General features: G+C 44.7%; 1 protein-coding gene and 1 non-coding gene across 2 annotated transcripts; both read left to right on the forward strand.

The window, feature by feature from the left end:
• Positions 1-13655, forward strand: LOC118219190. Its single transcript, XM_035402183.1, has 4 exons — positions 1-365; positions 3547-3679; positions 4140-4777; positions 12469-13655. Exons 1-3 carry the CDS (start codon positions 1-3, stop codon positions 4764-4766), a joined length of 1125 nt encoding a protein of 374 aa, XP_035258074.1. The 3' UTR covers positions 4767-4777; positions 12469-13655.
• LOC118219405 lies at positions 13498-13653 on the forward strand. The gene has a single exon (XR_004763760.1). It is a non-coding gene; the product is annotated as a U1 spliceosomal RNA (small nuclear RNA).
• Positions 13656-13951: the final 296 nt, after the last annotated feature.

Consider the following 13951-nt stretch of genomic DNA (forward strand, 5'->3'; position numbering starts at 1 on the left):
ATGGAGAAGGGGGAGGGGGAAGGTAAGGAGTTAGAGGTAGGTGCAGAAAGTCTGCAGCTGGGGCAGGTTGAGGAAGTGGAACAGGTAGACTCTGTGGAGGTGGAAATGGAGGTAGAGCCGCAGGGAAAAGAAGGACAGACAGGGGAGTCCGACTCGGAGGCTGCCTCTATGGAGACAATGGAGTCAGAAGGGAAAAAAGAGGTAGAGGTGGAACCTTTAAAGAGGGGTTTAGATGAGGAGGATCGAGATTTGGAGGGAGCTATAGGAGGACGAAAATGGAAGATAGGAAGGAAAAAGCAATGGGATTGGTTGGAATTCCTATCGGACAGTGAGGAGGAAGGGAATTCTCCAGTTTATGGGGAAAGGTCACAAAATCAGACTCCATATGTTTCTGAACTGTTTGCTACAGATGAAAATGCACAGGTGGGTGATTTAGGAGGGGACAGTTCATTAGAGAAGTGATGGAGAAGGGTTTAAAAGTTTTTCATATATATGGTGGTTGTTTTTTGTAGAATTGGTGTTTCTTTTATATCACTTTAAAATGAGTTGCCAGCACATACCCCTCACGGTGGTGACGATAAATGCTCGTAGCGTGAGGACAGTAATCAGGGCAAGGTCTGTTCTGTTAGCCCTGGAAGGGGTGCAGGCAGATATAATTTGCCTACAAGAATGCGGGTTGCCATATCGCTCTTCCTACGGGGAGTGGGAAAGCATGTGGCAGCTAGGGTCGTCTCTTTGGAGCGGCTCGAACGCAAACCGGTCGGATGGTGTGGCAGTGCTGGTGAAGAACAAAAGGGTGCAGGTGTTGGGGAGCACTGTGGTGATGAGTGGTCGATTGTTGGTTTTATCACTGTCTTTTAATGGAATGAATTTTAACCTTTTAAATCAGCAGTCGGGAACCTATGGCTCGCGGTGACGGCATATGGCTCCCAGACAATTTTGAGTTGAAAAAAAAATAATAATAAAAAAATAAATAAATAAATAAAATCAGTTTGGAACTGATTTTAAAATACTTGTGATATTGCTTAATAATACTGTGTCATTTTAAAGTAAACAGAAATTAGTTTTGAAGATAAATTTCACGGGTCACAGGTCCCGTGACCCGTGACCCGTGGGTCGGGTCGGGAACCAATGGCTCGCGAGCATGTCACGGGTCATTGTAAAGGTGAAGAAATCCAGATAGCCAACTAGTTTATCCGCTTCAACCCTTGTAACGGAAAAGATGGCGAAAAGAAAAAAAGACGATGATTACCGTGCATTCCAGGCTGTGTGGACAGAGGAATTTGCATTTGTGGAGAGAGCAGGATCTGCGGTATGTCTAATATGCAATGATAAAATTGCATCGATGAAACGGTCAAATATAAAGCGGCACTTCGATACGCACCATGCTTCATTTGCATCGAAATATCCAGCGGGGGACAGCAGGAAAAAGGCATGCGAAGAGCTACAGCGGAGAGTGCAGACGCGTCAGCAGCAACTACGTGTGTGGACCACGCAAGGTGACGGGAATTCCGCTAGCTTTGCGGATGCTTTGGCAATAGTAAGGAATGGAAAGCCATTCACAGATGGTGCGTATGCCAAAACATTCATGCTTGATGTGGCCAATGAACTGTTTGATGACTTCCCAAATAAAGACAAGATAATCAAACGAATAAAAGACATGCCTCTGTCAGCAAGAACTGTTCACGATCGTAGCATCATGATGGCAAATCAAGTCGAGGAAACACAAAGAGCTCCCGCCGCATCTCCTTGGGCGGGCTCCGTTGTTACTGGTTGGGGATTTTAATTGTGTTTTTAATAGGCTTGGGCGGAAGGGGGAGGGGGAGGTCTTTAGGATGGATAAGACAACATTTTATCTCCAAAGACTTTTAATGGATTTTAAATTGCGAGATATTTATTCTTTGTGTCCAGGGCAAGAGGGGTTCACCTGGAGAACAAATGATGGATCCCGAGCATCGAGGATTGATTTCATCTTTGCTAGGGGTTTTGCTGGTCAATCGGCATCTCTGAATCCAGTATTTTATTCTGACCACTCCCTGCTGAACTGCTCCTTGACTGTGGAGTCAGGAGTAGCGGTAGGCAGAGGAGTATGGAAGCTGAACTGCCGCTTGTTGGAGGACCCGGCAGTAGTGATGGCTTTTAATGAAAAATATAAGGAATGGCAATCCCTCCAGGAGCTGTACAGTACATGTGCGGAGTGGTGGGAGGATACGAAGGGGAGAATTAAGGAGATTTTTATTAATAAAGGTAAAGAAAAGAAGAAGGAGAGAAGAGTGTGGGTGGGGCTTCAGAGGAGATTAAATAGGTATTGGGATTTGGTAAACATGGGGTTTGATTTTAAGGAAGAACTGGAGCAAGTAAAAAATGAGATGGCTGTTTTAACGGAAAATAAGTGCAAAAATGTAATTTTTAGGTGTAAGGAGAAAGAAATTGATGAGGGAGAGAAATGTACAAGATACTTAAAAAAAAAATATGTCAAGGGGAATTTTAATGAAAGGTTTGAAGGTGGAAGATGGGGTCGTAAAAAATGGAAAAAAGGTATGTTAGAGGCGGTGGAGGAATTCTATGGAAAACTGTTTGGGGAAAAGGAGGTGGTGGAAGAAAGGGTGGAGGAGGTGCTGGACAATATAGAGAGGGTGGTGGAAGAGGGGTTGGTTTTAGATGCACCTATTGAGTTTTTAGAGTTGACGGAGAGTCTCAAATCTTTTAAAACTGGGAAGGCACCGGGGCTTGACGGGATTCCAGTTTAATTTTACAGGTCTTTTTGGGGATTAGTGGGGCCAGATATTTTAGCTGTTTTTAGAGAGTTTGATAGTTTTAAAAAGTTGCCTGTGAGTTTTAGAGAGGGGGTGTTTACCTTGATTTTTAAAAAAGGGGAGGTGGAGGACTTAAACTGGTGACCGATAACTCTTAAATTTTGATTTTAAGATGTATAGTAAAATTTTAACTTTAAGGATGAGGGGGGTTTTAGAGCAAGGGATAGACCTGGATCAAACCTGTGCTGTGCCAGGAAGGAGGATCACGGACAGCTTGGTACTGGTGAGAGACGCCATCTGTTACACGAGAGACAGAAATATTAGGCTTGCAGTGTTAAATTTAGATTTTGAGAAGGCTTATGATAGGGTCTTGCATCAGTACATGTTTCGTGTACTGCAAAAGATGGGGTTTTCAGGTCGGTTTTTTAGCTCAGGTGGGGCTCCTATACACAGAGGTAAGGAGCAGAATTTTGGTAAATGGGATTTTATCAGAAGCAGTGTCAGTAAACTGCGGTGTCCGTCAGGGGTGTCCGTTATCCCCACCCCTGTTTGTTTGTTGTATGGAGCCACTGGCACAGGTGTTGAGAAGGGACACCTGGATTAGGGGGCTACAAATACCGGGTAGTGGGGGGAGGGAGGCCAGGTGCATTCTCTACATGGATGATGTCACGGTTTTATGTTCGGACAGAGTGTCGGTCGCCAGGGTTTTAGACAGAACAGAATGGTTTGGTCAAGCCTCGGGTGCAAAGTTAAACAGAGAAAAAACAGTTTTAAAAGTTTTTGGGAACTGGAGTGAGGTGGACAGACAAGACCTCCCTTTAAAAGTGGATTTTAATGAAATGCGGGTTTTGGGGGTTAAATTCAATGCAGAAGGTTTGGGCGGCAGGAACTGGGAGGACATTTTTAAGAAAATACAAAGAAAGGTAACTTTTTGGAGGTTGAGGCAACTCACCTTGGAAGGGAAAGTCTTGATTTTAAAGTCTGTGATTTTCCTATATTGTTGTTTGTGGGTGCTGTCTTTTGTCCGTCCCGTGTTGTGTTGGTTAGACTTGATCGTTTGATTTTCCATTTTGTGTGGGGTGGGGGGTGGGAACGGCTAAAGAGGGAGTGCGTGATTTTTACAAAATTTTAATGTGTAAATTTGTGGCGTTACATGTCTCGTTGGCTGTGTCTGGTTTTAATAAAGCTTCATGTTTTGTTCGATTTTTTATGGGGGGCTATTTAAGGAGGTTGGGTATTTTAAAAGTAAATTTAACTGTACCTGTAGCCTTTGTGATGCCAGGTTTTTATCGCCTTGTGCAAACGTTTTTAATGAAATGTGAATTGGAAGAGGAGGGGATTGAAGCACTGACATCTTCTAAAAGTCTTCTCTCCTTTGTGCAGGGCAGGGAGCCTACGTGTCCAGTGAGAGGGCTGGCACTAGGCCAAGCACGAAAGATTTGGAAGGAGGTGGCCCACCTGGACCTGCTTAACCGCCATCGGGACCTGGCCTGGCAGGTGGCGCACGGGGTCCTCCCTGTACGAGCAGTAATGCACAGAAGAGGGATGTCCAGAATTGCAGTGTGCCCCAGAGATGGCTGTGGCTGTGAAGAGTCAGTGCGGCACCTCCTGTGGGACTGTGAGGCGGCCCAGGCCCTCTGGAAGGAGGTGTGCCCTCTGCTCCAGCACCTGCACCCAGGGATAATGCTAGACTGCCAGCTGGTCTTATATGGGACAAAAGGAAAAATAAAAGCAAAAATAAAAGCAAATGCGTGGACTCAAGCATGGCAGGTGGTGAACTGCACAAAAGAGGCCCTGTGGAAGGCAAGGTGCCTGCTGGTGCTGGAGGACAAATTACTGAAGAAGGAACAAATGAAGAGGGTGGCCTGGGCCGCAGTAAAAGACTACATGTTCCGAGACAGTCGACGGAAGGGACAGGAGGTTGCCAGGCGCACATGGGGGCACGCTGCATGGACAATGGTGATGGGACGGGGAGGATTAGCCTGCTCAGGTCCAGGACTCCCATTATGACGGGACAGCAGGTAAGGAGTGAAGGCAGTTGTTTAAGGACACGTCCTGCCCATCTTATTGGGATTTGTTTTTAAAATGTATGTAAAATATATTTATTGGAATGGGATGGAGTTTTGGAAGATTTTGGAGTGTATTGTGCATGGAAAATAGTTTGTGTTTTTAAAATATAATGTTTTATTTGGAATTTGTAGAAATTGAGTACATTTAGATTGTCATCAATTTTAAATCAAATTCCTGGAAATTTTTTTTCTTTTTTTATCATGCTTGGTATTTTATTTTTATAAATATTATAATGTTTGTAAAGTTTTAAATGTGTTGAAATGTGTACAGTGTTTGTAAGACTTGAAATGCTTGGAAAACAAAATGTTTTGATATAATAACCCAGGGTTCGTCAGGGTTTTCAATGCTGCGGCCGGTGCGAGAAACAAGCTGTTAACTTCCCTGTCTAAAACAACACGACGACTGTTTCGCCCCATCTCTTTCCACTCCGTAGCATTTTCTTACTTTTTTCAGAGGGGGCGGCTACTGCCATTTGTAAAGCCATAAGTGATCGCACAAGGTTTGCAAAACATTACATTTGCATACATTTTTCCAATATTTTATCAGGCAAGCCCTTTTACCCAAAGCGACGTGCAGGTCGTCGCGAGAACTACAGAACGTACGTCCGACAAGGTTCAATTCTCATAAAGAATCAGCTACCCCGAGCCATTAACATAGCCAGTTCAATCTGTAAGCAGAAGCCCGATGTACATTGCGAAGCCTGGCATCGCAGTCACATCAGGCACAGCGGATTTAACTAGGAATAATTCAAATTCAGATATATGAAAATAACATTTTCACTAGCCAAAACGGAATTACAGACGTCATAAATAGCTGACCATTCGGTATGTGTGACGATTCGAATGGCCATACTTGTGATGTCATTATGGATTTCTTTAAAGTTATTGTGACAAGTGAAAGCATGTTTTCAGATGTCTTGATTCATCCTTCTTACGCCGGGCACCCACCGCACGCGTCGCGTAAGCAGCACGGCGAAGCAGCATGGCACGACGCGTAGGGTGTCTCCACTGGTTCCGTTTGTGTCGCGCAAAGGCTTGCGTAAAAGCTAGTAGCTCTCGCAGTCTGCAGTGGGATTACATCGTGTATTTCACGTTTGTTCACGACTGTTGATTATGGGTTAAGTGAATACTTTGGTGAGAGACCTTTTTCAGTTTGTTAATTTGGTAATATTTCGTTAACTCGTAAATACGTGAGAAAGTAAACGCTTTCAAGAATTACCATAAACTTAAATCGCAACGTAGCCTGCATAACAATCAATCTCAAACTGTATTTTATTTGCTTGGTTATGCCAATTTCATGAAGAATATGTAATGATCATAATAATAATAAATAATCCGTAATCAACCATTGGGAATTCCCGTGTTGACTTGTCATTCACGTCAAAACATTTATAGGATCAGATTTAGTAAAATCAGCTAATCACGAAAAAGACAGTAACAGTTTAATCTTGAAGGGATATGAACACCGGAAGCTTTGAAGTACAAGTGCAATAAAGGCTTGCTTACAACTTCATTTATAAAATAGGTGCATTTTCATCGGCAAGACCACTAAATAATCTGATTTTTTAAAGCTCTGTGGATTATCTGATTTTTATTAACAAGCCCTTTTTGAAAGCACGGCGAACGAAGACATCGGAGAAGTCAAATAGGCTGAGCAATGGTTGGTTAAAAACTACCTTCCAACACTCGAGCTAACAAACGCTGCTCGGTGCATTCACTTCTACGTCATTCAATAGGCTACGGTTTTCTGTGGTGTATTTTCAAATTTACCCCACCCCCTCCGCAAAATAAGACAGGGAAACTAAGTTTGCCTTTTCCCCAGGTTCCAGTCCAGTTATTTATTTATTTATTTTTACAAAACGAAAAGGCTTGTATTTTTTTGCTGCTTATAAAATATCTGGGAGGTAACTAGGGACACACCCCCAGTAATATAAGGATGAAATATAAATCAGAGCATGTATACCTAGCATTTTAGAGCATATTTCTGTGTATAAACAGGCCACCGTGACACGCGACAAGCCGAAAAAATAGAACAGAAGCGAAAAACTACGCTTCAGTTCGCTTGTGTCGCGCGAGCTTCGCAGCCGGTACGCGACGCGTTCGCATCTGGTGGAGACGACGTCGCCCGCTGCCGTTGTAATAACAGTACTTCAACTACGCTTCAGTTACGCGCGTAATACGCGCGTAGTGCGCTCGCGGTCGATACGCGTGCGGTGGGTGCCCGGCTTTACTCGTCAGTTTCAAATTGCAGTTATCTTGAATTGTCATTCTGACTAGTAACATTGTAATTTCGCCCGATTCAAATGAGTTTGTCGATAACTGAAATGCAATTATGGATAGTGGAGCGAGGCTATTGAATGTTAGGAGGGCTTGCCATGACGGCAACTATTTAAACGGCTTTGGCTGCGACTTTCTTCGCTTACGGCCACACCACCCTGAAAACGCCTGATCTCGTCTGATCTTGGAAGCTAATGGCGTCAGCACGCTTCGGTTTCTGTCAAAAGCGTTTTTCATTTTTGTTGTTTCAGAATGACAGAGAAGGGGGGTATTTCAGAAAACAGGCTTACCGAGTCGAGTCTGCTCTGTAACTGCGCTGAGTCAATACCAGGAAGAACTGTATCCACTTCAGTCCATGTTCCTGATTCGCGAGGGCTGCCGGGTTTTCCTCGGTACACTTATCCGGCTAATCCTGCGTCCTGATACGGGGCCCAGGAGTTCGCTTAACTGTGCATTTTTGCGTTCCCCATGCGTTCATTTGCGAATTACGTGTGTGCATACTCGATGAAAAAGAAGGAAGAACTAATGTTAATGGCCTCTCACCAGGGAATGCTGCGTAGGGGAATTCCGTTTACCACTCGCTCTGTCCTGTATGGATGCTTCTGAGAATGTGTAGGCTACTGCGAGGCACAGAGGGAAATATATATATATGTATATTTTTTTTTTAAGTTGCATTTTTATGTAATAGTATAAATATTAAGGAGCGCCAGCATTCGGTCACAGGTAGTGAGATCGGACAGTTCGCTCGCCGTCATTGTGCGCCTTGGAGAGCTGCGCAGCTGGAACGGTGTGCTACCCACGTATGTGAAAGTCACGGCGTGGCGCAGGGACAGATTCCGAGAGGTGCACAACTCATACTTACCTGGCGGGGGAGATACCTTGCTATTTAAGTATCGATTGTTCGTAAAGCTTGGGCTGAGTGGGCGAGTTAAATCTTTAGAAAAGTTTGTGTTGTTTTTTCTTGGTTTGTGTTCACAGGTAGAAATTCTACAGGAGTGGTTTCGTGGGTGGTAAGGCCCTTCGGGGAAAGTTTTTTTTCTTGTCGTATTGTGGATTTTTTGTTTAGTTAGTTTTGTGTTTGTGGCTTGCGGGATGGCCGCCGCTAGGGTCGGCGCCCGTAGGCACTGGGAAATTAATTGGGATGTCGAGGTTGGACTTCTCAAGGAAATTACTGCTTGGTGTTTTGGGATATGTCCCGGGAGACATAAATTGTTTGATGGTGCTTCCAATGGGGAGGGCTTTGACGTTAGTTTTAGAACACCAGTGTTGTTGGCCTCTTGTTGGAATAAATTATAAAACGTGAAGGAAAAATTTGAAATGTTTAATATAGAACGTTTAACAGATGATGCAGCAAAAACTGTTGTAATTAAAATGTATAATGAGACTGTGGAAGTGGAAGATATTCTTACATGGTTAGCCAGATATTGTATGATCAGGGGCCCCGCCCAAAAAGTGCTTGATTTACATGGGATATGGATAGGGAGCTGGAGAATTCCAGTAAGGTTGGTGGAAGACAAGAAGGGATATGGAGGCTTTAGGCATTTGCCATCCTTGATGGTGCTGGGGGAGAATAGAGGCTTGGTGTACTACCAAGGGCAGCCTAAGCTGTGCAGAAAATGTGGGGAATATGGGCATTTGGCGGAGGCATGCAACGTGTTGGTGTGCAACAGATGCAGAGAGTTGGGACACCTGGCTGCTGAATGCCCGACAGGAAGGCGGTGTAATCTGTGTGGGTCTGCCGAGCACATGTTTCGGTACTGTCCTGATTCCTTCGCCAACAGAACCAAAAAGAATAGAGTGGAGGTTAGGGAGCGGCAGAGAGAGGAGGAGGCCAAAGCACAGGAGGAAGGGGAAAAGGAGGTGAGGGCAGAGATCAAACAGAAAACACAAGAGATTAGTGCTGATGTGGCAGAAAATGGGGGCAGGGTGGAAACTAGAGCTGCTGCTGATGTGGCAGGAAATGAGGAGGTGGCTGAAAAGGGAACTGCTGCTGGGGGGGCAGGAAATGGGGGTGTGGCTGAAAGTGGAACTGCTGCTGAGGTGGCAGGAAGGGAGGGTGTGGCTAGTGGAAGTAGGGCGGCGGAGGAGGAAGAAGGAAGGAAGGGTGTGGCGGGAAGTGAAACTACAGGTAAGGGAGAAGAAAGAGAAGGTGTGTTTGAAAATCTGTACGGTTCAGATTCTGATGCAGACTCCATGGAGACAGTATCAGAGGTGGACAGCAGTGAAATGAGTACAGATGGAGTTAGCTTGAAAAGAGGAGCAGAAGACGGGGGAGAAAAAAGGGGAGGAGGAAAGAAAGGAAGGGGTCGGTTAGCAGAAAGGTGGGGTGGAATGTCGGAGAGTGAGGAGTCCAGTCCTCCAGTGTACCCAGACCTTAATTTGTCCCCAAATATTGTACCATATATAAGTGAGACAGAATCCCCCCCCAGATGGTTCACCTGCGGGTGACCCAGGGTGGGGTATGAAGTCATAAATGATAATGGTGAGTAAAATAAAGGGGTTGTTATATTTAATGGTGGTGTTTTTACTAAGACTGTTTTTTATCTTTAATAACAATAAAATGAGTTCCCAACACATGCCACTCACGGTGGCTACAATTAACGTGTGTAGAATAAGGACATTAAGAAGGGCAAGGTTGGTTTTGTCATCTTTGGAAGGTGTGCAAGCTGATGTAATTTGCCTACAGGAATGTGCACTGCTGTATCGTTCCTCGTACAATGAGTGGGAGGACAGTGGCAGGCAGGGCCATCTCGCTGGAGCGGTTCAAATGCGAATCGTTCTGATGGTGTGGCAGTGCTGGTAAAAAATAAAGGTGTACAGGTATTGGGGAGCACAGTGGTGGTGTGTGGCAGGGTATTGTTTTTATCATTGCGTTTTAATGGAATGTCTTTTAATCTAGTTAACGTATATTGTTCACCTTTTAAAGAAGAGAGGTGGGAGCTATTGCAGGAGCTCCCACCATATCTGCTGGGGCGGACCCCATTATTATTGGTGGGGGATTTTAACTGTGTTTTAAACAGGGCGGGACGGAAAGGGGCTGGGCATGATTTTAAGGTGGATAAGACATCGTTTTACTTACAGCGGCTTTTAATGGATTTTAAATTGTGTGATCTGTATTCTGTTCTTAATCCAGGGAAGGAGGGGTTCACCTGGAGAACAAATGATGGATCCCGGGCATCGAGGATTGATTTCCTCTTTGCTAGGGGTTTTGCAGGTCTGGCAGCATCTCTGAGCCCAGTGTTTTATTCAGACCATTCCCTGCTGAACTGCTCTCTGGCTGTGAAGTCAGGAGTAGTAGTAGGCAGAGGAATATGGAAGCTGAACTGCCGTTTGTTGGAAGACCAGGCGGTAGTGATGGCTTTTAGAGAAAAATATACGGATTGGAAGTCCCTCCAAGATTTATATAATACTCGAGCGGATTGGTGGGAGGATGTCAAAGAAAGAATAAAGGAGTTTTTTATTAAAAAGAGTAAAGAGAAGAGGGCAAAGGAAAGGAGGGTGTGGGCAGGATTACAAAAACGCTTAAATAGATACGTAAAACTGGTGGATATGGGTTTTGATTTTAAAGAAGAACTGGAGCATGTGAAAAAGGAAATGGCAATTTTAACAGAAAATAAGTGCAAATCAATTATTTTTAGGAGTAAGGAGAAAGAGATAGATGAAGGAGAGAAATGTACAAGGTATTTTTTTTAAAAGATAATGTCACGGAGGGTTTTAATGAAGGGTCTGAAGGGAGAGGATGGGGTGGTAAATCAGAACACAGAAGGCATGCTCAGGGTGGCAGAGGAGTTTTATTCTAAATTATTTGGGGATAAGGAGGTAGATCAGGGAAGGATTGGGGAGGTGCTAAAACTTATAGAGCGGGAAGTGCAGGATACAGGTAGTTTGGAGGGCGGGATAGAGAGGGCCGAATTAGATGATAGTTTTAAATATTTTTTTATCTAAAATTCTGGGATTTATTAGGTTCTGATCTTTTAATTGTTTTTAAAGAATTTGAGAATTTTAAAGTTTTACCGAGGAGTTTTAGAGAAGGAGTGGTTTCTCTCCTTTTTAAGAAAGGAGAAGAGGACGATTAAAAAAATTGGCGACCTATAACACTTTTAAACTTCGATTTTAAGCTTTTTAGTAAGATTTTAACCCTGAGGATGAGGACGGTTTTAGAGGACGTGATTCACCCGGATCAAACTTGTGCTGTGGCCGGCAGGAGGATCACGGACAGCCTCGTACTGGTCAGAGACGCCCTCTGTTACGTGAGAGATAGAGACATTCGGCTCGCTGTACTCAATTTAGATTTTGAAAAGGCGTATGATTGGGTCTCGCACCAGTATATTTTTAAAGTACTGGAAAAAATTGGCTTTCCGAAGGGATTCTTAGCACGGGTGGGGCTTCTGTACACAAACATAGAAAGCAAGATTTTGGTCAACGGGGTCCTGTCAAAGGCAGTGAAGGTAAGCTGTGGGGTCCGCCAGGGTTGTCCGTTATCGCCACTCCTGTTTGTGTGCTGTATAGAGCCACTGGCACAGGTGTTGAGAAGGGATGCCCGGATAACTGGGCTGGGCATTCCAGGGAGCGGAGGACAGGAGACGCGGTGTAATTTGTATATGGACGATGTGACGGTTTTCTGCACAGACCGATGCTCGATTGACAGGACCATTGACAGGACGGTATGGTTCAGCGGAGCATCGGGGGCAAAATTAAATAAAGAAAAGTGTGACTTGAAACTGTACGGACCGTGGACTGAAACGGAGCTCCGTGGGATGCCCATGACGGTTAGGACAGACCAAGTAAAAATCCTCGGGGTTCTTTTTAATTCTGAAGGATTGGGGGATGGAAATTGGGAAGGAGTTTTAAAGAAAGTAGAAAGGAAACTCCAGTTTTGGAGATTACGCCAACTGACATTTGAAGGGAAAAACCTAATTTTAAAAGCCACGATTTTACCATTGTTGTTATTTATTGGTGTCATTTTTGTGCCGTCGCGTGCTGTGTTGTCTTCTTTGGACCGTTTGATGTTTCGGTTTTTATGGGGGACGAAGTGGGAAAGACTGCAGAGGGTGGTTTTAAAAAAAAGGCCAGAAAAAGGGGGTAAGGGGGTGCTAGACTTTTATTCTGTGTTGTGATGTCATTTTTTGGCGTTACATGTGTCTATGTGTGTGTCATTGTCCTGTAAGGCGGCGTTTTTTGTAAGATTTTTTACGGGGGCTTATTTTAAAAGTCTGGGGGTGGTGAAAGTTCCGTTAACAGTACCAGTAGCCTTTAACATTGTGGGGGGCTACGAGGAAATGAAAAAGTTTTTAATAAAAATGGGATTGGAGGGGGTAGGAACTGAAGCCATGCTCAAACACAAACTTTTACTATCTTTTGTACAGGACAGGGAGTCGGTGTGCCAAGTTTGGGGACTGGCAGTAGGCCGGTCAGAGGACGTATGGAAGGAGGTGGCCCACCCAGATCTGCTGCATCGCCATAAAGACCTGGCCTGGCAGGTGGCACATGGGGGCCTCCCAGTGCAAGGTGTGCTGCATGCCCAAAGATTGTCACCCTCAGGGGTGTGCCCTTGGCACAGGTGTGGGCAAGAAGAGACAGTCTGGCACTGCTTGTGGAACTGCAAGGCAGCAAAGGCTCTATGGAGCCTCTGTGGAACACTACTAAAAGGAATAATTGGGACTGCTTCAGCAGTTAAAAGCCAGACGGCATTGTACGGTGCAGACAAACCTAGAAATGGACAAAGGTGGAGGTCACTCTGGATGGCGATAAACTGCATCAAGGAGGCGAGATGGGTTGCACGGAATGTGTGTGCAAGGGAGGGCAGAGCCATGCCACCGGAAGCAGTGAAGGGAGTGGCGTTTGCTACCCTGAAGGACTACATGTGCCGGGACCGAAGAAGGAAAGGACTGGAATGGGCCAGGGTCAGGTGGGGGCATGCAGCATGGACGATGATAATGGGACAGGGAGGATCAGCCTGACCAGGTCATGGTTTTTTATGGTGGTGCAGTAGAGATGGAGTGAAGGCATGTTGTTTAGAGGGTACACCGCTGCCCTGTACAAAAGCTGTTTTAGTATCCTCGTTGTTTTTAAGTATTGTATTGTGTTGTAAATTTTATTGTCATGGGGAAGGAAATGTTAGTGGGCATCATTTGTATGGGTTTTTTTGTATGCTTTTAGTAGTTTGTTTGGGTAGTTGGGTATTTTATGTTGGTTTGTTTTTAGGGGTGTGTTGGTTGTATAAATTCTTTTTAAAGGGAAAGGGGTGGGGTCTGGATTTGTTTTTAAGGGGGAAGTGTTGCCGTTAATGGAAAAGACCCAGGATGAATGTTTTTTTGTACTGGATAGTTTGTATGGAATGTTTTCTGTGAAATGCTGAATGTCTGTTGTGTTGTAAGATAATTGTATTGATTTAATAAATTATTTTGTAAAGGAAAAGGAAAAGGTGGTTCACCCAGGGCGAGGCTCGGCCATTGCACTTCGGTCATGCTGACCCCTGCGAATTCCCCAAATGTGGGAATCTTGACCGCATAATTTCTGCTAGTGGGGGACTGCGTTCGCGCTCTCCCCTGATGTTGCTGTGAGAAAGTAGAATGTACTCGATGGCACCGCGGCGCCTATAGACCGTGAAGCGGGCGTAAATGTAAGAAAAGTGCGTAAAATCCACGGAAACAACTTTGCTGCATGTCTGTCGCATTGCAACAGCATATGGCAAGTCCTTTTAAAATTTAATGGGTTGCCCGCATTTTTAAATTGCAAGTGAGTGTAACTCATTTAACCAGGGTGACGCGACTTCGTCAGGGTTTTCAATGCTGCGGCCGGTGCGAGAAACGAGCTGTTGACTTCCCTGTCTAAAACAACACGATGACT

The sequence above is a fragment of the Anguilla anguilla genome, chromosome 19 (assembly GCF_013347855.1).
Source record: "Anguilla anguilla isolate fAngAng1 chromosome 19, fAngAng1.pri, whole genome shotgun sequence".
NCBI classification, from domain to species: Eukaryota; Metazoa; Chordata; class Actinopteri; order Anguilliformes; family Anguillidae; genus Anguilla; species Anguilla anguilla.

Bases quoted from the DNA above. Each gene is read 5' to 3' on its own strand.
- LOC118219190 (XM_035402183.1), top strand. From the start codon at position 1: ATGGAGAAGGGGGAGGGGGAAGGTAAGGAGTTAGAGGTAGGTGCAGAA. The intron at 366-3,546 runs GTCACAAAATCA...TTTTGGGAACTG, and splicing joins TCTCCAGTTTATGGGGAAAG to GAGTGAGGTGGACAGACAAG. The intron at 3,680-4,139 runs GTAACTTTTTGG...TCCTTTGTGCAG, and splicing joins TTAAGAAAATACAAAGAAAG to GGCAGGGAGCCTACGTGTCC.